Raw genomic sequence first — 24,618 nt, forward strand, 5'->3', positions numbered from 1 at the left:
GAATGTAAAAGCATTTCTTCGATATAATGGGCCTTTAACCCATAGATGTGTGTTAAATTTCATATGCGACCAGTGCAGATCGGGATCAGTCTGCACACATGTGCAGGCTGATCAGGATCACCACTGTTTGTTTTTCAGTCAGAAATTTTTTTATGAATATAAAAGCGAACAGTGGATGTGCAGTGGATATGCAGGCAATGGTTGCATATGAGATCAAACAAGTATCTTTGGGCATAATGGGCCCTTTTTTAGCCCGACTTAAAGTACATTTCTAGGGCAAAATGGGCTTTTAAAATCAACCTAGAGCACATTTCTAGGGCATAATGGGCCTTTAAAACGTATATGACCTAGAATACATTTACCTCTCTGAGATCTCTCTGCAGTTTCACAACTTGTTCCTGAGCTTTGATTAAATCCTTTTGTGCAGTTGTATAATTCTCCTCAATTTCAGTAAACTTATTGTTCAATTCTAACATTTTTGTTCGCGTATTTGTAAGTTCAGAGTTCTGTTTTTCAACAGTTTCTTGTAATTCTATAACTCTATTCACATCAGAATCCGGGTCTATAGATCCATTTGATAATCTCTGAAAAACAAAACAAGAATATGGAAAATTCGCAACTACCTAAGAAAACATTCACCATATTAATTTATGATTTATGTGAACAGAAAATTAACGTTCATTATAAAATAAATACATTGATAACATCTGCTTTATCTGATTTGTGATCGAGTCATTTCTTCAAATTAATTACCAAATAATTCATGGAAGTATTTATAGTTTATCTAAAAAATCTTGTCAACTTTTTTTAAACAAACAAATTAAACTTAATTTTTCTTAATATTAACTTCCAAATAATTAATACAAATTACATAATAAGGATAATAAATGACAAGAATGCCACTTCTTGAAACTTTTTATCTGCTGCATAGTCTGATTTATAACAGATTATACATTTGTATGTTTATCAAATATATATACATTATCAAGCAGCAAGTCATAACCCTTTGAAATGAATTCAAATTCAAAGCCTTTAACCAAAACCTAATTCAAATACCTCATCAGAATGAATTTCTGATATGCCTATTTTTAAAACTGGTCACGTTCAGTATCTTTCGGAATATGACGTGAACAAACAGTAAGCCAACAGTATAGAGCCTGGTCGGACTGCATGGAAGGTACATGCTGGCCTGGCTCTATACAAGTGACAAAAGCTATTGAAGTTTGTTTCAGTATTCCATTACCTTTGGATGATGATCTTTTTCTACAGTATGATCTGAGCTAGGTGGGGGTGATGTCGGGTCATTCTTCACTGAATGTCTACCATCCTCTGTAGAGCCGCTGGAATGGCGGGATTTTGTTTGCTGTTCCCGTAATGTAAACAACTGTAAATATATGTAATTAACTATAAATAGACATAGAAATCTGGAGAAAGATTCATCCCTCTGAAGAATTAATCATAACAAAAGTTTAAAAAGCACTTGATACATGACTTTTAAATGCAAAAGATCACATAATTTTTTTTCTTCAAGAACAAGTCAAACAATTTAATTTTGCTCAGAAGTTAAAACAATTATATATTTTTGGGGAACCTTTTTTTTTTCTTTTTTTTTTCTAAGGTAGTTAATTTGGATTGGGAAAGGGGTGAAATGGTCACTGCAGTGAAAAATAATTTTTTACAGTGAAAATATTGAAAATGAAAATACACATATTATTTGATCAATATTTTACATATATTATTGGATCAATATTTTATTTATTAGTATATAATGAATAAATATATATCATTATATGGATACATGTATATGACACATCCTTATCATAACAAATACAAGGACAGTTTTATGTCATCTGATTTTATTAATCATTTTAATCTATAGTAACTGACAGAAGCCAAAGGAGTCCTTTAGATATAGACATAAACATTTTATATACAACTGCTCCGACACAGGCAGACTGTACCACTGAAGTAATAATTTCCTATCACAGTATTAAAAGGAAGTCATCAGCATTAAAATCTGATTGGGTAGTGGTAACAAAACTTTTAAATAACCTCACAATTTCCTTTTATTAATATATATCTCAAACATAATCATAGAGTTAAATACATGAAGAGTTCAATACAAGGAAATTTCCTCTTCCTACAATTATACATGGTCAACTAAATTGAAACTTGATAACTTTTTATTAAAGTTTTTAATCTACATGTATATTCAAGACTATATTTTTTTAACATTTCAATAATACATAAATCAGGAATGGTTATCAACTATAGTCACATGTAATCAATTATTAATCAATTACACAGATAAATTTCATGTTAATGATTAATAATCCATTACACTTGATAGAAATGTATAATTTAATACTTTTGATTGCTTTCGCAAAAGTAATCATAATTACATCACAATTACTCTGGATTACATATTTCAAATGATTTTGAAAGTAATTTTGAGTACTGATTACAGTCAATTATTTTGGGGAAAATGTGTTTGATTACAATCAATTACCATAACTGATTACGATTACACCATCATTGTTACAGACAAGAAGATATAAAGTTTCCTATTTTTCTGAATCAGGACTTTCAAAAACTACTAAAAATACCAGTAAATCATACTTGAGCCACTACTCCACATGGAAGAATCCAAAGTCCTTGTTGGGATTCAAACGCACAGCGAGAGGTTTGAAGTCAACAACCTTAACAACTTGGCCATGAATGCCCCAAAATAATCATTTGAATCACTGCATTTATCATTTGAATCATTAAAATAATCATTTGAATCACTTAATTCCTCATTACAATCACCCAAATTATAACTAGAGTTACTTGAAATGCAGATATTTCAGCTAAAATGAGCCGGGTCATGACAAAACCAACATAGTGCGTTTGCGACCAGCATGGATCCAGACCAGCCTGCGCATCCGCGCAGTCTGATCATGATCCATGCTGTTCGCTATCAGTTTCTCTACTTGCTATAGGGTTTGTAAGCGAACAGCATGGATCCTGATCAGGGTGCGCTGACAAACCCATTATGTTTGTTTTGTCGTGACGCGGCTCAAATTTACTCACCTCCTGGTTGGCAGTGGCAAGCTCCTCCTCTAGGGTTGAAACTCTCTCGAGAGCAACGCTTAATCTCTCTCTAACCTGTATAGATAAATACACAACAGTTAGAACAATAAACTTCTTTTTAAAATTGATCAACATTAATTTTGAAAGAAAGAAAATATAGAATTTAGTTTAGGTTAAAGTGTATTAGTACGTATTTGCAAAATTAAATTGGTCACAACCAATTTAATTTTGTAAATACATACTAATAAATTCTAACAAACTTAGTGTTTTAAATTATTTCTATAAACAGTCGGTCAAAATCTATAAATAACTTTTTGTTATGTTTTGTGAAAAGTTATATATATATATATATACTGACAATAAATAAAATTTAATTTGATTTGAGCAGTTGATTTACTAGACTGATTCACAGTTTGTTGATTAACCAAAGTAAATGTGTTACGATTCATTTGAAATACTGCAATCCTACTGGACAAAAAATAATTTCAAACACTAATTCAAAATTGTGAAGGCGCTTCAAGCTTGCATACACTCCAATCATATCATATTTCTGTATTATATTATTTAACAATGATATATTCATTTGTTCCACAAAGTCTTAGAACAAACCCCCTATCACTATTCCTAACAGTATATTAAACCTATATTTCCTTGACCAGTGACAAAGATATGGAAATATTAAGACAAATATACAAGAGGGCCATGATGGCCCTGAGATCGCTCACCTGTATATAGGCCCCCCCACAACCCCAATCCCCCCCCCCAACGTTGCAGGGCCAATTAAACCCAAGGGCTTTTATTTGCACAAACTTGGTAGACACCCATAAGAAGATGTTTCATGCTAAACATCTAAGCTCTAGCTCATTGGGCTTTTTAAAAGAAGATTTTTTTTAAGTAATTACTATACACAAAGTCATATAGTTAACAAGAGCTGTCAGAAGGACAGCGCGCTCGACTTTTTTAGTGCTTGCCTATAAAACAAAACTTTGACAGTTAAGGGCACACAAGACTTTAACTAGGAATTTCTAAGTACAAATCAAGAAACATTTTCACAGAGTTATCTTCTCTTGCTTACAGATAGGTCTCATGATGGCACATAAGAACTCCAAGTTCCAAAGTAATATCTCAAATGGTTAGGTCAACAAGTGGACAAGAATGAAAATTTTAACTGAGTTTCTAAGTCAAAAAGGGCCATAATTCAAATAAAATCCTTAACAGAATTACCTTCTCCTGCCCATGTTTGGGACCATGATGGTAAACAAGTATTCCAACTTTCAATTTAATATCTCAACCAGTTCAGTCAAAAAGTTGACTGGTACAAAAAACTTAACCAAGATTCTAAGTCGATAAAAGGCCTTAATTTTTAAAACAAATCCCTGACAGAGTTACCTTCTCTTGCGTACAGATGGGGGTAATGATGTGAAATAGCATTAAAAGTTTCAAAGCAATATCTCAAAGGGTTAAGGCAATAAGTGGATTTTACCCATATTCAATGTATTTTCTAAGTCAAAAAGGGGCATAATTCTGTCAAAAACCTTGACAGAGTTATGTCCTCTTGTCTGTTGATGAAGGTCGTGATGGTAAACAAGTATGGTCAGTTTCAAAGCAATTCCTCCAATGGTTTTGAAATAAAGTGAGGTGGTACAAAAAACTTAACCAAGCTCAATACACTTTCTAAGTCAAAAAAGGGCCATAATTCTGTCAAAAACCTTGACAGAGTTATGTACTCTTGTCTGTAGATGGAGGTTATGATGGTGAACAAGTATGGTAAGTTTCAAAGCCATACTTGTAATACTTCTGAAATAAAGTGGGGTGGTACGAAAAACTTAACCAAGGTGTGACGCCAACGCTAACGCTCGCCGGGGCGAGTAGGATAGCTCCCCTTTTCATAGAAAAGTCGAGCTAAAAACAATCCCTTGGGCCAGGCCAGTTTTGACCCCAGGGCTTTTATTTGAACAAACTTGGTAGACACTTATTAGAACATGTTTCATGCTAAATATCTTAGCTCTAACTCTTTTGGTTCTTTAAAAGAAGATTTTTTAAGTTTTTACTATATGCATATAGGGAAAATCAATGACCCCCCGGGGCGGGGCCAATTTTGACCCCAGGGCTTTTATTTGAACAAACTTGGTAGACACCCATTAGAACATGTTTCATGCTAAATATATTAGCTCTAGCTTTTTGGGTTCTTTAAAAGAAGATTTTTTAAGTTTTTACTATATGCATATAGGGAAAATCAATGACCCCCCGGGGCGGGGCCAATTTTGACCCCAGGGCTTTTATTTGTACAAACTTGGTAGACACCCATTAGAACATGTTTCATGCTAAATATCTTAGCTCTAGCTCTTTGGGTTCTTTAAAAGAAGATGTTTTAAGTTTTTACTATATGCATATAGGGAAAATCAATGACCCCCCGGGGCGGGGCCAATTTTGACCCCAGGGCTTTTATTTGAACAATCTTGGTAGACACTCACTAGAAGATGTTTCATGCCAAATATCTTGTTCTGCATGGAATTAAATTCTTTGAACAATTTTTAAAGGTGACCACCAAAGGAACATTCCTGTGAAGTTTGGATGAAATTGGCTTAGTGGTTTATGAGGAGATGTCATTTAAAGTAAAAGTTTACGGACGACGGACGGACGACGGACGGACGGACGCCGGACGAAAAGCGATCACAAAAGCTCACCCTGTCACTTTGTGACAGGTGAGCTAAAAACTAGAAATGTGTCCATAGGACACAGGTGCCTCCACCGCGCTGTTCTGTCACTCTTTTTACTACAGTAAGTCAAGGGAAATAACTCTACAAATACTTGATAAATCCACAAGCGAAACCCCAGGTGCAAATCTAAATATGCTGAGCAACCAGCCCATAAGGTTTAATGAATATGTCAAATCCTTTTTGAGTAACTTGCAACACACAAGTTGAAAATTGCAAAAATTTTCTAAGTGAAGGGCAATAACTCTAAAAATACTAAATAAATCCAGACGAAAATACCTGGTTCTGTTTGGTTCGTGTTGTGTATGGTGACTGCTGACATAGGGAACTGCTCCTAGGAGAACTTTGTTCAACTCCGCCTGATATCAGTGACTCGCTCGTTTTACTTAAATTCTGTACCTGACCCACAGTTGCACCGCCATGATCATTTACAGTTGATATGCTGTCAAAATAAAATATGTTGTGTAAACAGTTAAACTATCTAATTTCACAACCACCAACGTTTCCAGGGGTTAAACCCTCTTTATCAATCAGTTTGCTGTTTTATAAATCTCAAATTTGTCCTCTTATTTTTCTTACTCTATATTTCTTATGATTAACAGAATCTTGTAAAGAATTTAGAGATTGTTCCTACTGGAATAAATTTGTTCGCTTTTGTGATTTTTACAAATTTTTTTTTAAAACAATTTTTTGGTTGTACCCCTACACCAGATTTCGTAAATAACTAACCAGTAATTACAATTTCTCCGCAAGTTACAGACTTGATCACTAAATCAGCACTGAGAGACAAATAACCATGAGCCGCGTCACGACAAAACCAACATAATGGGTTTGTGACCAGCATGGATCCAGACCAGCTTGCGCATCCGCGCAGTCTGATCAGGATCCATGCTGTTCACATACCATCTCTATTACAAGTAGAGAAACTGATAGCGAACAGCATGGATCCTGATCAGACTGCGTGGATGCGCAGGCTGGTCTGGATCCATGCTGGTCGCAAAACCATTATGTTGTTTTTGTCATGATGCGGCTCATATGACTAAATAAAGGATCAATTGTTACAGAGAAATTTCACCACACCCTTTGATCAAACAACGGACACCTAGATTATAAATCTGACACTCTCCCATAGCAGGAGGATCCAAACTTAGTCACATGATACTTTTCATGTCTCATTTTACATGAGGAGCTTGATAAAAGGCTCTCTTTCATGCCTAACCTTGCACACACAAAAAATAATCATTTTTTAAATTACAAAAAACCCATATACAATCTATCTGACACTTTTCAACACCAATAAAATATTTCAGGGTATAATCTACTGTAACCACAGATAACCAAGCTCACCTGTTAGAATCAGCACTAGTGAAAGCACTATTAACAGATTCATTTCCTCTAAATGAGAATGCTGAGCTGTCAGAACCGAACTCGAGGTTACCAAACTGAACGTCCAATGTTGTCATCATATAACCAGGCATCTCAACAGCTGATGCTGGAATCTGAAAATCATAAATGAAATAGAATTGCAATAGTTGGTCAAACTTATCTGTTACCTGTTGCCATGACAACCAAGAATTCTAAAGATGCTCGGCTCAAATCTGTGCCTGCTTAAGCCTACAGCAGGGCTTCCATTAAGTCTTAAACTGACTGCAAAATGTCTGACAATGAATGTAACACTATATAGGTTAAGCAGGAAAAGCATTATATCTTTGTATTTTTTGAAGTCGCAAGCCAAAATCAAGGCGTAAATGACTTCCAAACTTCCACAAATGAAAGCCCTGTAATAAAATGTATAATTTTTTTTCATAGTACATAAAATTACTATAGTGTTTCATAGTACATAAAATTACTATAGTGAAATAAAATATAAATATCGGAGACTTATTTCCACTATAGTAACGCTTAGGGCTGGGGTGAGTATCCGAGTACTTGGATAATCACGAATCAAAGTGAAAAAATCGAGTTTGAATATTCTTAAGCCCAGAGATTGTGGATTGCGATTTAATTTTTTTATATACTTTCACTGTTTCTCACACTCTTAAAATCAAGAAAAATACTATTTGAGTATAAATCATATGAAGTTTAACTAAATACAATTTTTTCCGGTTAAAGACCATGTACCATGATGCTGAGCTAGGAAGTAATTGGTTTCAAAAAACAAAACAAAAATACTCCTCCAAAGAATAAAAACATAAACCTAGTTTATATGTTTAATGTTTAGTATTGTTTGTTTTTTTAATTTAACATGTTTTTATAACTAATGTACATGTTTTTATGGGTGTCTTGATAACAAAAGATTTGTGGTTCGATTTGTGAATCGTAAGTGCTGAATCGTGGTTCGGATCGGATCGTCACTTATCCGATGATCCACACCCCTAGAAACGCTTAAAACTTGTTTAATGTAATCCAAACATTCTTGTAGACATCAGGCAGCAGGTTAGATATTTTTCATAGGAGAGAATTTAATATTCTTCAACAGGATTGTAGTACCAGAGGTGAGGGGCAAATGATTCATAGTTTTCCATTTCTGACATTGAGGCACCTGTTACAATTGTAAATTGTAAATATCCTTGTCTATACAAACCATGTATGTCGATTTCACTCATGTATACACTTGGTGTGCAAAAAAAAGATTTTTTTTTTGGTTCTATTTTAAATGACACATCTAAAAACATTTCTTTAAATCTTTTTTTTCTACATCTGAACAATCTAAATGACAATATGTAAAGTCAAATAAGTACTTTTTTAGTTCCAGGCAAAATTTAATGATATCTATTACAGAACTTATGTTATCATTTATCACAAACAATAAAATTTATTGTAAAGAATGTCTTTTGTACTGGATAACGACGAATGACAGACTTCATTATTATTGTCTAAAAAAGATATGTTACAAAATATAGTTATTTACACCTGTCATAAGCAAATTGATATGGGTTGTTCCTAATTTTGACTCATATTAACAGACAAAGACATAAAATATGATATATACAGTGTCTATGTTCATTAGATCATTAGATAGTTAAGGGTGATTTATCTCAAGTTTACCTGATTCCTAACATTGTATCATTATCAAATATGTGTATATCAAAAACTAGGATGAAATCAATTATCCAATGTGAATAATATAAAATTTGAAGATTAATGTTTATATGATAATACCTTTGATGGTGGTGGTAACTTTGATCTTTGAGGCTTCTGTCTTTGTTGTAACATTGCATTTTGGGACACCGATGATGCTGGAATGGCATTTGAGGGACCAGCAACAGACTGTGACCCTGCTGATAAACTACTTCCTTTCATAAACGATAAACCACTTCCTGTAACACTGGTTAATTCTGTTCGACTGGGACCCAAATTATCATGCAAGGCATTCTGTTGTAGTGAGACAAGAGCACTAACATTGGAAGCAGTCTGTGAGGTCATAGAGTTTTGAAGGGATGAACTTTGTCCAGATCCAATCTGAAACACGACAAAAATAAAACATGTATTATATTCAACATATATATGAGCAAAACAATTCTAAATTTATTTCCTCATTCTCTAAGACTGGAGTTAACTAAAAATGTGTCCATAGGACACGGATGCCCCCACACGCCACTGTTCTGTCAATCTTATGACTCTAGGTCAAATATTTTTTGGACTACATGTGCCACAAGTTGAAAACTAAAAATCAACAAAGGGCCATAATTCTGTTAAATTTGGTCTCAGCAAAAATTCCTACCTTTACTACCATCTACACATTAAGGTTGTTAATCCCTGGAAGTTTAAGCAAAATCTGCCATCCGGTTTAAGAGGAGTTGCGTTCACAAAATTTCTACATAGTATATAATGACTTATCACAAACAATGTTATATTTGCCATGTTTTAAGCCTATTTGTTGCCAAGGCAACCAATATTTTTTCAAAATAGGGGGAACAGATAAGACATGCATAATCTCAAGACTGCCATCTACCCATATATCAAGTTTCATAAAAATATTTCCAGTACTTTTTGAGTTATCACTGGATTCAGTGTAAGTGTAAAATTTGCCATATTTTCAGTCTATGTGTTGCCATAGCAACCATAATTTTCAGCATAGGAAGAAAAGAAAAAAACGTGCATAATCTCCAGACTGCCATCTACCCATATTACAAGTTTCATAAAAATATTTCTATTACTTTTTGCGAACACAGGATCCAGTTTATGTGTAAAATTTGGCATATTTTCAGTCTATTTGTTGCCATAGCAACCAGAATTTTCAACATAGGAAGAAAAGAAAAAGACATGCATAATCTCCAGACTGCCATCTACCCATATTTCAAGTTTCTGACAGACAGACAGACAGACTGACAGACAGACAGACGGACAGACAGACGGACGGAGGGTAAACCTAAAGTCCCCTCCGGTAAACCGGTAGGGGACTAATAACCATTTAAGTAAATCTCAGACAATGGAATAAGAGTGACAAATCATTTTGGTATATTTATATAGCATACAGTCAAACATGTGTAAAAGACCACCACCACAGAAAGACCACCCTGTAAATAAAGGTCATTCCTCGTCAACCATTTATTTGTTAACCATTTATTGGCTAACATCAACAGAGTAACCTCCAAATCAAGACCACTTGTTTATAAAGGCCATGTTTGGTCTCTCCTTTGAATGGCCTTTGTCCACAGGTTTACCTGTATAACTGTGTCTTCTTACTATGCAAAAATGCAGATACTGCAGATGTTAATGTTAAATTTATACCACATTTAAGAGTCTTTTTGGTGAGTAAAATCCAAAATAAATTATTACATGTATTATGATGTAATAAATATATTATTACCTCAGTGTTTGCTGTTCTTAGCTGGGTCTTGTGCTGCTCAACCTCTCTCTCAAGTTGGTTAATCTAAAAATAGAAATGAAAATCCAAAAATAGAAACATAAATCTATAAATAGATAACATTTTAGTACTGAAATAACTCTTATACACAGTGAATTTCTCAAGAACTTGCCATCACACCAAAACATAAAAAAAACAAGATTGCATTTGAGAAAAATGCTATGCCACCGCATTAATACAACACTAAATAGTAGTGTAGGAACATATTTTTTTTGTTTCTATACAATTTTGAAGAGTGTCATAATGCATAGATCCCTGACCTATCTAATTTTTTATATCAGATTAGTGGTTAAATCTGTTGTTAACTCATTAAAAGATCAGAGTAGGAATATATCAATGCACTCGAGTCTAGTAAATTTGGTGGTGAAAGTCATATTTCATACAGCCTAAATTTCATGACTACATCAAAGGACAACACAGTAAGACACTTTGTAAAAATCTAGGTCAGCTGAAATCAAAGTTCACTTTACATCTTAATCCGTGCACATGGTTTAAATTTCATAGCTGTACATCAAAGGACAAGAAAGTAGGTAACATCATCAAAATCTAGGTCACCTGATATCAAAGTTCAATTTTACAACTAAAACTGTGCACATGGTCAAAATTTCATTGCTGTACATCAAAGGACAAGAAAGAAGGTCACTGTCCCCTTGGGCAAGGTAAAATTTTGGACCCAAGGATTTAATTCAAAACAATCTTGATACAGTCTACCAAACAACATTTCAAGTCAAATATCTAAGTTGTACATGTAGCTTTCTCCCATTCAGAAAACATTTGTTTTATTTTCTGTTTTTACTATGTGTACATAATGAGAATCACTGCCCCCGGGCAGTGCCAATTTTGACACCAGGGGAAAAATTTGAACAACTTTGGTAGAGGACCTATAGCTCTATGCCTTGTACCTTCAGACAAAAATATTTTTTATTCTTTTACAAAATGTACATAATGAAAATCAATGACCCTCGGGGCGGGACCAATTTTGACCCCAGGGCTATAATTTGAACAATCTTGGTAAAGGTTCACTTCGCAAAGTCTCATGCCATATATTTAACCTCTAGCCTTTGTCAATTCAGAGAAGAAGATTTTTCAATTCAGAGAAGAAGATTTTTCAAGTTTTTACTTTATACATAAAAGGAAAACTATCGCCTCTGGGGCAGGGCAATTTAAACACTAGGGGCATTATTAAACCAACTTTAGTAGAGGACCCATAGATGATATTATATACCAAATATTAAAGCTCTAAGCCTTGTACCTTTAGACAAGAAGATTTTTTAATTTTTTATTATATGTACATAGTGAAAATCAATGACCCCTGGGGGTGGGGCAAGGCCAATTTTGACCCCAGGGCTATAATCTTGCTAGAGGTTCACTACATGTTTCATGAAAAATATCTTAACTCTAGCCTTTGTAAATTTTGAGAAGATGATTATTTTAAGTTTTTACTATATACATATAAGGAAAACCTATGGCCCCCTGAGCGGGGACAATTTTCACCCCAGGGCTATAATTTGAACAATCTTGCTAGAAGTTCACTTCACAATGTTTCATGCAAAATATCTAACCTCTAGCATTTGTCAATTGCTAGAAGAATTTTTTTAAAGTTTTTACTATATACATATAAGGAAAACCTATGGCCCCCTGGGCGGGGCTTGTTTTGACACTAGAGGCAAAATTTGAATAACTTTGGTAGAGTACTTAAAGATAATATCATTTAACAAATATTAAAGCTCTAGGCCTTGTACCTTCAGACACTAAGATTTTTTTATTTTTTACTATATGTACATATTGAAAATTAATGACCCCCGGGGCGGGGACAATTTTAACACCAGGGCTATAATTTGAACAATCTTGCTAGAAGTTCACTTCACAATGTTTCATGCAAAATATCTAACCTCTAGCATTTGTCAATTGCTAGAAGATTTTTTTACTATATACATATATTATAAGGAAAACCAATGACCCCTGGGGCAGGGCCGATTTTGACCCCAGGGCTATAATTTGAACAATTTGGGTCAAGGTCTACCAGACAATGCCTTATGCAAAATATCTAAGCTCTAGGCCTTTTTGGTCTTTACAAGAAGGTTTTAAGTTTTTACTATAAGTACATATAGTGAAAATCAATGACCCCCGGGACGGGGCTTATTTTGACACCAGGGCTATAATTTGAACAATCTTGGTAGATTTCTACCAGACAATGCCTTATGCAAAATATCTAAGCTCTAGGCCTTTAGGGTCTTTACTAGAAGGTATTTTATGTTTTTACTATATGTATATATAGTGAAAATCAATGACCCCCGGGGCGGGCCGTTTTTGACCCCAGGGCTATAATTTGAACAACCTTTAGGCCTTTTGGATCTTTACAAGAAGATTTTTTAAATAAAATTTATTCTTATAATTCCTTTTGGTTGCCATGTTTTGGTTGCCATGGCAACCAGATTTCTGCATGGAATGAAATTCTTTGAACAACTTTGGAAGCCCTTCACCCAAGGATCAATCCTGCCAAGTTTGGTTGAAATTGGACAAGTGGTTTTTCACAAGAAGATTTTTTAAGTTGACTATATAATCTATATAACACACACACACACACAAACAAACAAACACACACACATACATTCACACAGGTGAATCGCTATATGCCACCGCATCGCAGATGCTTCGGTGGCATAAAAATCAACAAAGGGCCATAATTCTGTAAAATTTGGTCGCAGCAAAAATTCCTTCCTTTACTACCATCTACACATTAAGGTTGTTAATCCCTGTAAGTTTAAGCAAAATCTGCCATGCGGTTTAAGAGGAGTTGCGTTCACAAAATTTCTACATAGTATATAGTGAAACTAGAAATGTGTCCATAGGACACGGATGCCCCCACACGCCACTGTTCTGTCAATCTTATAACTCTAGGTCAAATATTTTGGGACTACATGTGCCACAAGTTGAAAACTAAAAATCAACAAAGGGCCATAATTCTGTTAAATTTGGTCGCAGCAAAAATTCCTACCTTTACTACCATCTACACATTAAGGTTGTTAATCCCTGGAAGTTTAAGCAAAATCTGCCATCCGGTTTAAGAAGAGTTGCGTTCACAAAATTTCTACATAGAATATAATGAAAAAAACAACAAAGGGCCATAATTCTGTTAAATTTGGTTGCAGCAAAAATTCCTTCGTTTACTGCCATCTACACTTAAGGTTGTTCATCCTTGGAAGTTTAAGCAAAATCTGCCATCCGGTTTAAGAGGAGTTGCATTCACAAAATTTCTATATAGTATATAGTGAAAATATCAACAAAGGGCCATAATTCTGTAAAATTTGGTCGCAGCGAAAATTTCTTCCTTTACTACCATCTTCACCTTAAGGTTGTTCATCCCTGTAAGTTTAAGCAAAATCTGCCATGCGGTTTAAGAGGAGTTGCGTTCACAAAATTTCTACATAGTATATAGTGAAAAAATCAACAAAGGGCCATAATTCTGTTAAATTTGGTCGCAGCAAAAATTCCTTCCTTTACTACCATCTACACATTAAGGTTGTTCAACCCTGTAAGTTTAAGCAAAATCTGCCATGCGGTTTAAGAGGAGTTGCGTTCACAAAATTTCTACATAGTATATAGTGAAAAAATCAACAAAGGGCCATAATTCTATTAAATTTGGTCGCAGCAAAAATTCCTTCCTTTACTGCCATCTACACATTAAGGTTGTTCATCCCTGTAAGTTTAAGCAAAATCTGCCATGCGGTTTAAGAGGAGTTGCGTTCACAAAATTTCTACATAGTATCTAGTGAAAAAATCAACAAAGGGCCATAATTCTGTCAAATTTGGTCACAGCGAAAATTCCTTCCTTTACTACCATCTACACATTAAGGTTGTTCATTCCTGTAAGTTTAAGCAAAATCTGCCATCCGGTTTAAGAGGAGTTGCGTTCACAAGATTTCGGGACGTACGGACGGACTGACGGACGGACGGACAAGTGCAACGCTATATGCTCCCACATTGTGGGGGCATAAAAATCAACAAAGGGCCATAATTCTGTTAAATTTGGTCGCAGCAAAAATTCCTTCCTTTACTACCATCTATACATTAAGGTTGTTCATCCCTGTAAGTTTAAGCAAAATCTGCCATGCGGTTTTAGAGGAGTTGCGTTCACAAAATTTCTCATAGTATCTAGTGAAACTAGAAAATGTGTCCATAGGACACGGATGCCCCCACACACCACTGTTCTGTCAATCTTATGACTCTAGGTCAAAATTTTTTGGACTACATGTGCCACAAGTTGAAAACTAAAAATCAACAAAGGGCCATAATTCTGTTCTTGGTCGCAGCAAAAATTCCTACCTTTACTACCATCTACCATGTTAATCCCTGGAAGTTTAAGCAAAATCTGCCATCCGGTTTAAGAGAGTTGCAATCACAAAATTTCTACATAGTATATAATGAAAAAAAACAACAAAGGGCCATTCTTTTAAATTTGGTTGCAGCGAAAATTCCTTCCTTTACTGCCATCTACACATAAAGGTTGTTCATCCTGGAAGTTTAAGCAAAATCTGCCATCCGGTTTAAAAGGAGTTGCATTCACAAAATTTCTATATAGTATATAGTGAAAAAATCAACAAAAGGGCCATAATTCTGTAAAGTTTGGTCGCAGCAAAAATTCCTTCCTTTACTACCATCTTCACCTTAAAGGTTGTTCATCGGACCCTGTATGTTTAAAGCAAAATCTGCCATGCGGTTTAAGAGGAGTTGCATTCACAAAATTTCTACATAGTATATAGTGAAAAAATCAACAAAGGGCCATAATTCTGTTAAATTTGGTCGCAGCAAAAATTCCTTCCTTTACTACCATCTACACATTAAGGTTGTTCATCCCCTGTAAGTTTGAGCAAAATCTGCCATGCGGTTTAAGAGGAGTTGCGTTCACAAAATTTCTTCATAGTATCTAGTGAAAAAATCAACAAAGGGCCATAATTCTGTTAAATTTTGGTCGCAGCAAAAATTCCTTCCTTTACTACCATCTACACATTAAGGTTGTTCATCCCTGTAAGTTTAAGCAAAAATCTGCCATCCGGTTTTAAGAGGAGTTGCGTTCACAAGATTTCGGGACGTACGGACGGACTGACGGACTGACACTCGGACGGACAAGTGCAACGCTATATGCTCCCACTCTGTGGGGGCATAAAAATCAACAAAGGGCCATAATTCTGTTAAATTTGGTCGCAGCAAAAATTCCTTCCTTTACTACCATCTACACATTAAGGTTGTTCATCCCTGTAAGTTTAAGCAAAATCTGCCATGCGGTTTAAGAGGAGTTGCGTTCACAAGATATCGGGACGTACGGACGGACTGACGCACTGACGGACAAACCGACTGACGGACGGACGAACAAGTGCAACGCTATATGCTCCCACATTGTGGAGGCATAATGAGGCTTAAGAGAGTTATGGTTCTTTTGCAGTGCACCTCTACTCAATGAGATCTATCTACCTACAATGTTTCATGTTGATATCTCTTATAGTTTTAGAGTTATGCCCTGGACAAGATTTTTCTATAAGGGGAGATAATTCAAAAACCGGGCAAAATAGAGTTATGGTTCTTTGACACTGCACTCCCCCTCGATGCCCTCTACCACTGCATGAAGATTCAACAAATTATCTCCAAGGGTTTTCAAGTTATGTTCCGGACAAAGTTCAAAGTATTAAAATTAACAAAGGGCAATAACTCCAAAATTAGGACAAAAAGAGTTATTGTTCTTATGCACTGCACATCTACCCATTGAGATCTATTCACCTACAAAGTTTCATGTTGATATCTCTTATAGTTTTAGAGTTATGCCCCGGACAAGAGTTTTATATAAGGGGAGATAATTCAAAAACCGGGCAAAATAGAGTTATGGTTCTTTGACACTGCACTCCCCCTCGATGCCCTCTACCACTGTATGAAGTTTCAACAAATTATCTCCAAGGGTTTTCAAGTTATGTTCCGGACAAAGTTCAAAGTATTAAAATTAACAAAGGGCAATAACTCCAAAATTAGGACAAAAAGAGTTATTGTTCTTATGCACTGCACATCTACCCATTGAGACCTATTCACCTACAAAGTTTCATGTTGATATCTCTTATAGTTTTAGAGTTATGCCCCGGACAAGAGTTTTCTATAAGGGGAGATAATTCAAAAACCGGGCAAAATAGAGTTATGGTTCTTTGACACTGCACTCCCCCTCGATGCCCTCTACCACTGTATGAAGTTTCAACAAATTATCTCCAAGGGTTTTCAAGTTATGTTCCGGACAAAGTTCAAAGTATTAAAATTAACAAAGGGCAATAACTCCAAAATTAGGACAAAAAGAGTTATTGTTCTTATGCACTGCACATCTACCCATTGAGATCTATTCACCTACAAAGTCTCATGTTGATATCTCTTATAGTTTTAGAGTTATGCCCCGGACAAGATTTTTCTATAAGGGGAGATAATTCAAAAACCGGGCAAAATAGAGTTATGGTTCTTTGACACTGCAGTCCCCCTCGATGCCCTCTACCACTGTATGAAGTTTCAACAAATTATCTCCAAGAGTTTTCAAGTTATGCTCCGGACAAGACAACGGACGGACAGACGGACAAGGCGCAGTCTATATGCTCCCCCGAAATTTTTCGGGGACCATAAAAACAAGACCTTGACCTTTGACCCCTTGACCCAAAACTCAATAGGGGTCATCTGCTGGTCACGACCAATTATCATACAAAGTTTGAAGTTCCTAGGCCTAAGCTTTTTTATTTAATTGATCGGAAACCGTTTTTACCTACAAGGTCAATGTGACCTTGACCTTTGACCCCTTGACCCCATAATCAATAGGTCATCTGCTGGTCATGAACAATCACCATACCAAGTTCGAAGTTCCTATGCCTTAGGGTTCTTTCTTTACTGATCAGAAACCGTTTTTACCTACAAGATCAATGTGACCTTGACCTTTGACCCCTTAACCCCAAAATAAATAGGGGTCATCTACTGATCATGACCAATCACCATATCAAGTTTGAAATCCCTAGGCCTAAGGGTTCTTTCGTTATTGATCGGAAACAGTTTTTACCTACAAGATCAATGTGACCTTGACCTTTGACCCCTTAACCCCAAAATCAATAGAGGTCATCTGCTGGTCATGACCAATCACCATACCAAGTTTGAAGTTCTTATGCCTTAGGGTTCTTTTGATATTGATCAGAAACCGTTTTTACCCAAGAGGTCAATGTGACCTTGACCTTTGACCCCTTGACTCTAAAATCAATAGGGGTCATCTACTGATCATGATCAATAACCATACCAAGTTTGAAGTTCCTAGTCCTAAAAGTTCGTTAGTTATTGATCGGAAACTGTTTTTGCTTTCAAGGTCAATGTGACCTTGACCTTTGACCCCTTGACTCCAAAATCTATAGTGGTCATCTACTGATCATGACCAATCACCATACCAAGTTTGAAGATCTTAGGCCTTAAGGTTCTTTATTTATTGATCGGAAACCGTTTTTGCTTACAAGGTCAATGTGACCTTGACCTTTGACCCCTGGACCCCAAAATCAATAGGGGTCTTCAACTGATCATGACCAATCACCATACCAAGTTTGAAGTTCCTAGGCCTTAAGGTTCTTTAGTTATTGATCGGGAACCGTTTTTGCTTACAAGGTCAATGGTACCTTGACCTTTGACCCCTTGACCCCAAAATCAATAGGGGTCATCTACTGATCATGACCAATCACCATACCAAGTTTGAAGTTCCTAGGCCTTAAGGTTCTTTAGTTATTGATCGGAAACCGTTTTTGCTTACAAGGTCAATGTGACCTTGACCTTTGACCACTTGACCCCAAAATATATAGGGGTCATCTACTGATCATGACCAATCACCATACCAAGTTTAAAGTTCCTATGCCTTAAGGTTCTTTAGTTATTGATCGGAAACCATTTTTGCTGACACGGTCAATGTGACCTTGACCTTTGACCCCTTGACCCCCAAATCAATAGCGGTCATCTACTGATCATGACCAATCACCATACCAAGTTTGAAGTTCCTAGGCCTTAAGGTTCTTTAGTTATTGATCGGAAACCGTTTTTGCTTACAAGGTCAATGTGACCTTGACCTTTGACCCCTTGACCCCAAAATCAAAAGGGGTAATCTACTGGTCATGACCAATCACCATACCAAGTTTGAAGTTCCTAGGCCTAAGGGTTCTTTAGTTATCACTCGGAAACCATTTGGTCTACGGACCGACGGACAGACAAGTGCAAAGCAATATACCCCCTTTTCTTCGAAATGGGGGCATAATTATTGGTCCGGAACCATCCATTGGAAACTTATCTTCTAAGATTTCAAAAGATTATCCCTGTTGCCTATCAACCGAGGAATCATGGGTTTGTTGTTTTGGGTTTTATGTCACATCGACACAGTATAGGTCATATCGCAACATTCCAGCTTTACTGGTGGACGAAGACCTCAGGTGCCCTTCCATGCATTATTTCAGGCACGAACAGGCACCTGAGTAGAACCATCGACTTTCTGTAAGCTAGCTGGAGAGCTTCCTCACGTGAAAGAATCCAAAGTCCCTGTCGGAATTTGAACCCACAGCGGTGAGGGGCAAGTGGTTTGAAGTCAACGACCTAAACCACACGGCCAGGGACGCCACCAGGATCATGGGTTTGAGCCCTACTGAGGCCATAACTATGGTTCTTATGACACTAGGGCACCGTGTTCTCAAACTAAAGATTAGGAAAGATCATAGAAAGTCCCAAGTGTATGCCAAGTCCTACGACTTATGACAAATTATATTTCAATTTCAGTTGAAGTTTTATTTTCAAAATCTTTTATTTAATTCATTCTCCCGAGAAAAGTTACAAACAAGAGCCCGGTTTGAGCCGGGTGATGCTCCCCGAATAGGTTTTGGACACAGGAAAGTACACCTCTTGTAGTTTAAGAGTTCCTGGAGAAAGTTCAAAGTGCAATAATTCCAAAATTAGGCAAGGCAGAGTTACAGTTCTTTGCACTGCACTTCTAATCAATGTAATCTATCAACCTACAAAGTTTCCTGATGATATCTCTTATGATTTCCGAGTTATGTCCTGGACAATTCAAAAAGTAAAAATAAACAAAGGGCAATAACTCCAGAATTAGGCAAGGTAGAGTTATGATTCTTGTGCACTGCACATCTACCCATTGAGATATATCTACATACAAAGTTTCATGTTGATATCTCTTATAGTTTTACAGCTATGTCTTGGACAAGATTTTACTAAAAGGGAGATTATTCAAAAATGAGGCTTAAGAGAGTTATGGTTCTTTTGCACTGCACCTCTACTCAATGAGATCTATCTACCTACAATGTTTCATGTTGATATCTCTTATAGTTTTAGAGTTATGCCCTGGACAAGATTTTTCTATAAGGGGAGATAATTCAAAAACCGGGCAAAATAGAGTTATGGTTCTTTGACACTGCACTCCCCCTCGATGCCCTCTACCACTGTATGAAGTTTCAACAAATTATCTCCAAGGGTTTTCAAGTTATGTTCCGGACAAAGTTCAAAGTATTAAAATTAACAAAGGGCAATAACTCCAAAATTAGGACAAAAAGAGTTATTGTTCTTATGCACTGCACATCTACCCATTGAGATCTATTCACCTACAAAGTTTCATGTTGATATCTCTTATAGTTTTAGAGTTATGCCCCGGACAAGATTTTTCTATAAGGGGAGATAATTCAACAAGAGCTGTCACAGGAGACAGCGAAGCTCGACTAATAAAATACTGGACGCAGTAAGGAGGACAAAACTATGAAAGAAAAATCAATTATATATAATTATGTATTAAGTTATAGTAAAAAAATAACATTTGTTAACATAAATTCCAAGATCAAGGGAAATAATTCTAGAAATAGTCATGCTAGAGTTATGGACCTTGCCACACAACATTTGTGTAATGATAAGAAATATATATTTGAAGTTTGAAGTAGATACCTTAAAAAATAAAGAAGTTATTATATTTCTTAAGAAAATCCTAAGTTCAAAGAGAGATAAATCTGTAAATATTGCTTCAAGAGTTATGAACATTGTCACATAAAATGTAATTGATGATAAGGAATAAGTATTTGAAGTTTGAGGTAGATACCTTTAAAAATAAAAAAGTTAATATAAAACAAGAGGGCCATGATGGCCCTGAGGTCGCTCACCTGTATATAGGTCGCCCCAACCCCCCCCCCCAAAACATTGCAGGGCCAATTTAACCAAAGGGCTTTTATTTGCACAAACTTGGTAGACACCCATAAGAAAATGTTTCATGCTAAACATCTAAGCTCTAGCTCATTGGGCTATTTAAAAGAAGATTTTTTTAAAGTTTTTACTATACACATATAGTTAAAAACAATGACACGCCTGGGGCCGGGCCAGTTATGACCCCAGAGTTTTTATTTGAACAAACTTTGTAGACACTTAATAGAATATGTTTCATGCTTAATATCTAAACTCTAGCTATTTGGGTTTTTTCAAAGAAGATTTTAAGTTTTTGCTATACACATATAAGGAAAATCAATGACCCCGGGGAAGGGCCAATTTTCACCCCAGGTCTTTTATTTGAACAAACTTTGTAGACACTCACTAAAAGATGTTTCATGCTTAATATCTTAACTCTAGCTATTTGGGTTTTTTCAAAAAAGATTTTTTAAGTTTTTGCTATACACATATAAGGAAAATCTATGACCCCCGGGGCGGGGCCAATTTTGACCCCAGGGCTTTTATTTGAAACAAACTTGGTAGACACCCACTAGAAGATGTTTGATGCTAAATATCTTAACCATAGCTCTTTGAGTTCTTTAAAAGAAGATTTTTAAGTTTTTACTATATGCATATATAGGGAAAAATCAATGACCCCCCGGGGCGGGGTCAATTTTGACCCCAGGGCTTTTATTTGAACAAACTTGGTAGACACTTATTAGAACATGTTTCATGCTAAATATCTTAGCTCTAACTCTTTTGGTTCTTTAAAAGAAGATTTTTTAAGTTTTTACTATATGCATATAGGGAAATTAATGACCCCCTGGGGCGGGGCCAATTTTGACCCCAGGGCTTTTCTTTGAACAAACTTGATAGACACCTATTAGAACATATTTGATGCTCAATATCTTAGCCATAGCTCATTGAGTTCTTTAAAAGAAGATTTTTTAAGTTTTCACTATATGCATATAGGGAAAATCAATGACCCCCCGGGGCGGGGCCAATTTTGACCCCAGGGCTTTTATTTGAACAAACTTGGTAGACACTCACTAGAAAATGTTTCATGCCAAATATCTTAGCATTAGCTCTTATGGTTTTTTAAAAGAAGATATTTAAAGTTTTTTCTTTCGGTTGCCATGGCAACCAGAGTTCTGCATGGAATTAAATTCTTTGAACAATTTTTAAAGGTGACCACCAAAGGAACATTCCTGTGAAGTTTGGATGAAATTGGCCTTGTGGTTTATGAGAAGATGTCATTTAAAGTAAAAGTTTACGGACGACGGACGGACGACGGACGGACGCCGGACGAAAAGCGATCACAAAAGCTCACCCTGTCACTTTGTGACAGGTGAGCTAAAAATAACATTTTTCTAGTAAATAAATCTAAGGTTATGGGGAGATAATTCTTGCAATATTAGTGCTAGAGTTATGAACCTTCTCACATAAGATGTTGATGATGATAACGTAAATATATTTGAAGTATGAAGTTGATCCCTTTAGAAATAAAGAAGTTACAGTAAAAAATAATATTTTTTATGGAAAATTCTAAGTTCAAAGGGAGATAAATCTGAAAATATTGGTGCTAGAGTTATGAACCTTGTCACATAAGATGGGGATGATGATAATGTAAATATATTTGAAGTATGAGGTTGATCCCTTAAGAAATTAAGAAGAAACAGTAAGAAATAGTATTTTTTGAGGAAAATTCTAAGTTCAAGGGGAGATAATTCTGAAAATATTGGTGCTAGAGTTATTAACTTTGTCACATAAGATGGGGATGATGATAAGGTACATATATTTGAAGTATGAGGTTGGTCCCTTAAGAAATAAAGAAGTATCAGTAAAAAATAGTATTTTTTAAGGAAAATTCTAAGTTCAAGGGGAGATAAATCTGAAAATATTGATGCTAGAGTTATTAACCTTGTCACATAAGATGTGGTTGATGATAAGGAACATATATTTGAAGTTCGAAGTTGATACCTTAAGAAATGACAAAGTTATAGTGAAAAATATTTTACTGCACCAAAACTTTAATCTAAAATCTGGACGCGGACGCCGACGCGACGCCGGGGCGAGTAGGACAGCTCTCCATATACTTCGTATAGTCGAGCTAAAAACCGGGCAAAATAGTTATGGTTCTTTGACACTGCACTCCCCCTTGATGCCCTCTACCACTGTATGAAGTTTCAACAAATTATCTCCAAGGGTTTTCAAGTTATGCTCCGGACAAGACAACGGACGGACAGACGGACAGACGGACAAGGCGCCGACTATATGCTCCCCCGAAATTTTTCGGGGACCATAAAAACAAGAAGTAAACTCTATGGTTTATTCAAATAAGATTCAAACTTTCACAAAAATCAAGATAAAATAAATATGTTTCTCTTTAATTACCTTCTTTCTTTTTAATAAAATCAAATGACTTTCGAAGGGTTCACAAAAATCAACATAAAATAAAAATGTTTCATTTTTCTTTCTTTTTTCATTCCTTTCACATAAATGAGGTTGTAGTTCTTCTCACCTGTTGTATATAGGATTCAAGTTGTCCCTGCCATTCTGTATGAATATTTAATATTTTGTCCCTTTCTTCACACATCTTTTTTAATTCCTCCCTGTTAACAGAAAAATAACATATGTTATAACAATTAAATATCAAACCTAAAAACACAATAAAAATCTTACATTCACATGTCAAATTTCAATTTGGACGCAACTGTTCATCATTTTTTTAAGCAAACACTGCAGACAAAGATCAAACAGCACTGAAGTAAATGGTGATCTTGTTCTGCAATGGTTGAATGGATAGAATGATAGAATCAGTTGCCCCAAGGAGGCTAATGGTTTCAATGTATACAATGTGGCCATACCACGTGACTTTTCGGGTACGGAACACGCCGATTTTTCACCCGATTCAGGTATGTTTTTTATTCATAATTTATTTATTACTCAACCGATTTTGATCAGATAAGGCGCAGAGTACCCGTAATTTTATCAGCTTTCCACGGTATATCAAAATTCTGAAAACCCCTGAATGGTTTTTGAGAACATTCGAGTACAGTTTTCTTCTCATAGCCGGGGCCGAGGGGAACGGTACACACTCATTTGTCATAACAAGCGATTTCTTGCAAGTCATATGTTTTTTGTCACTATTTTATAGAAAAATACATGTTAAATCTGATATATTTACTATGTGCAATTTATCGAGTGAATGCAGTGATGTTTTAGCATATTTTCATAAAGTTATGTCGAAATGGTACGGAACACACTGTTATTTAAAAAGATACGGTACACACTCAATTTCTGTCTTTGAAATAATTCTAAAATAAAATATATGAAAATTTAATTTAAATTATAATATGAGTGATTTTTTGTCATAGTTATACATTTTATTAATTTAAACAAGAACCCTGGGACCTGTTTTGCAATGTATCATTATGCTTACTTCACATGTTAATATGTATTTGTGCATTATATTTCAGGAGAAATTGTCCTTCTAGTACTTAAAATTACCTAGGGTATGTTAAACACTTCATTCTTCAAAGAATCATGTAGTTGCGTTTCAAATGATTGTTCTATAGAAAGAAATGTTGTTATAATGCTGTGTTTATTGTTGTTGTTGTTTTATTTATTTATTTTAGTTTTAGTGAAGTATAAGATATGTCTTTTTGCTTGCTCCTGAAAAAAATAAAACAATGTCATGACCTAAATCGCTGAAAAATATCATTACTT

The 24,618-nt window shown here is 35.5% G+C and overlaps 1 protein-coding gene across 2 annotated transcripts in view; it reads right to left on the reverse strand.

Annotated features, from left to right (window-relative positions):
• LOC132727287 (uncharacterized) overlaps window positions 1-24,618 on the reverse strand; it is a 153,449-nt gene that overhangs the window by 101,527 nt on the left and 27,304 nt on the right. For both annotated transcript variants that reach the window (XM_060712719.1, XM_060712720.1), the window contains exons 4-11: window positions 23,411-23,501; window positions 10,603-10,665; window positions 8,952-9,251; window positions 7,137-7,288; window positions 6,069-6,231; window positions 3,073-3,147; window positions 1,244-1,384; window positions 363-584 (exon numbers count right to left, since the gene is read on the reverse strand). In XM_060712719.1, coding sequence (XP_060568702.1) covers window positions 363-584; window positions 1,244-1,384; window positions 3,073-3,147; window positions 6,069-6,231; window positions 7,137-7,288; window positions 8,952-9,251; window positions 10,603-10,665; window positions 23,411-23,501 — 1,207 coding nt within the window. The remainder of the gene's footprint in view (window positions 1-362; window positions 585-1,243; window positions 1,385-3,072; window positions 3,148-6,068; window positions 6,232-7,136; window positions 7,289-8,951; window positions 9,252-10,602; window positions 10,666-23,410; window positions 23,502-24,618) is intronic.

Source organism: Ruditapes philippinarum, unplaced genomic scaffold (genome assembly GCF_026571515.1).
Source record: "Ruditapes philippinarum isolate M1 unplaced genomic scaffold, ASM2657151v2 ctg1880_1_1_1_1, whole genome shotgun sequence".
Taxonomy (NCBI): domain Eukaryota; kingdom Metazoa; phylum Mollusca; class Bivalvia; order Venerida; family Veneridae; genus Ruditapes; species Ruditapes philippinarum.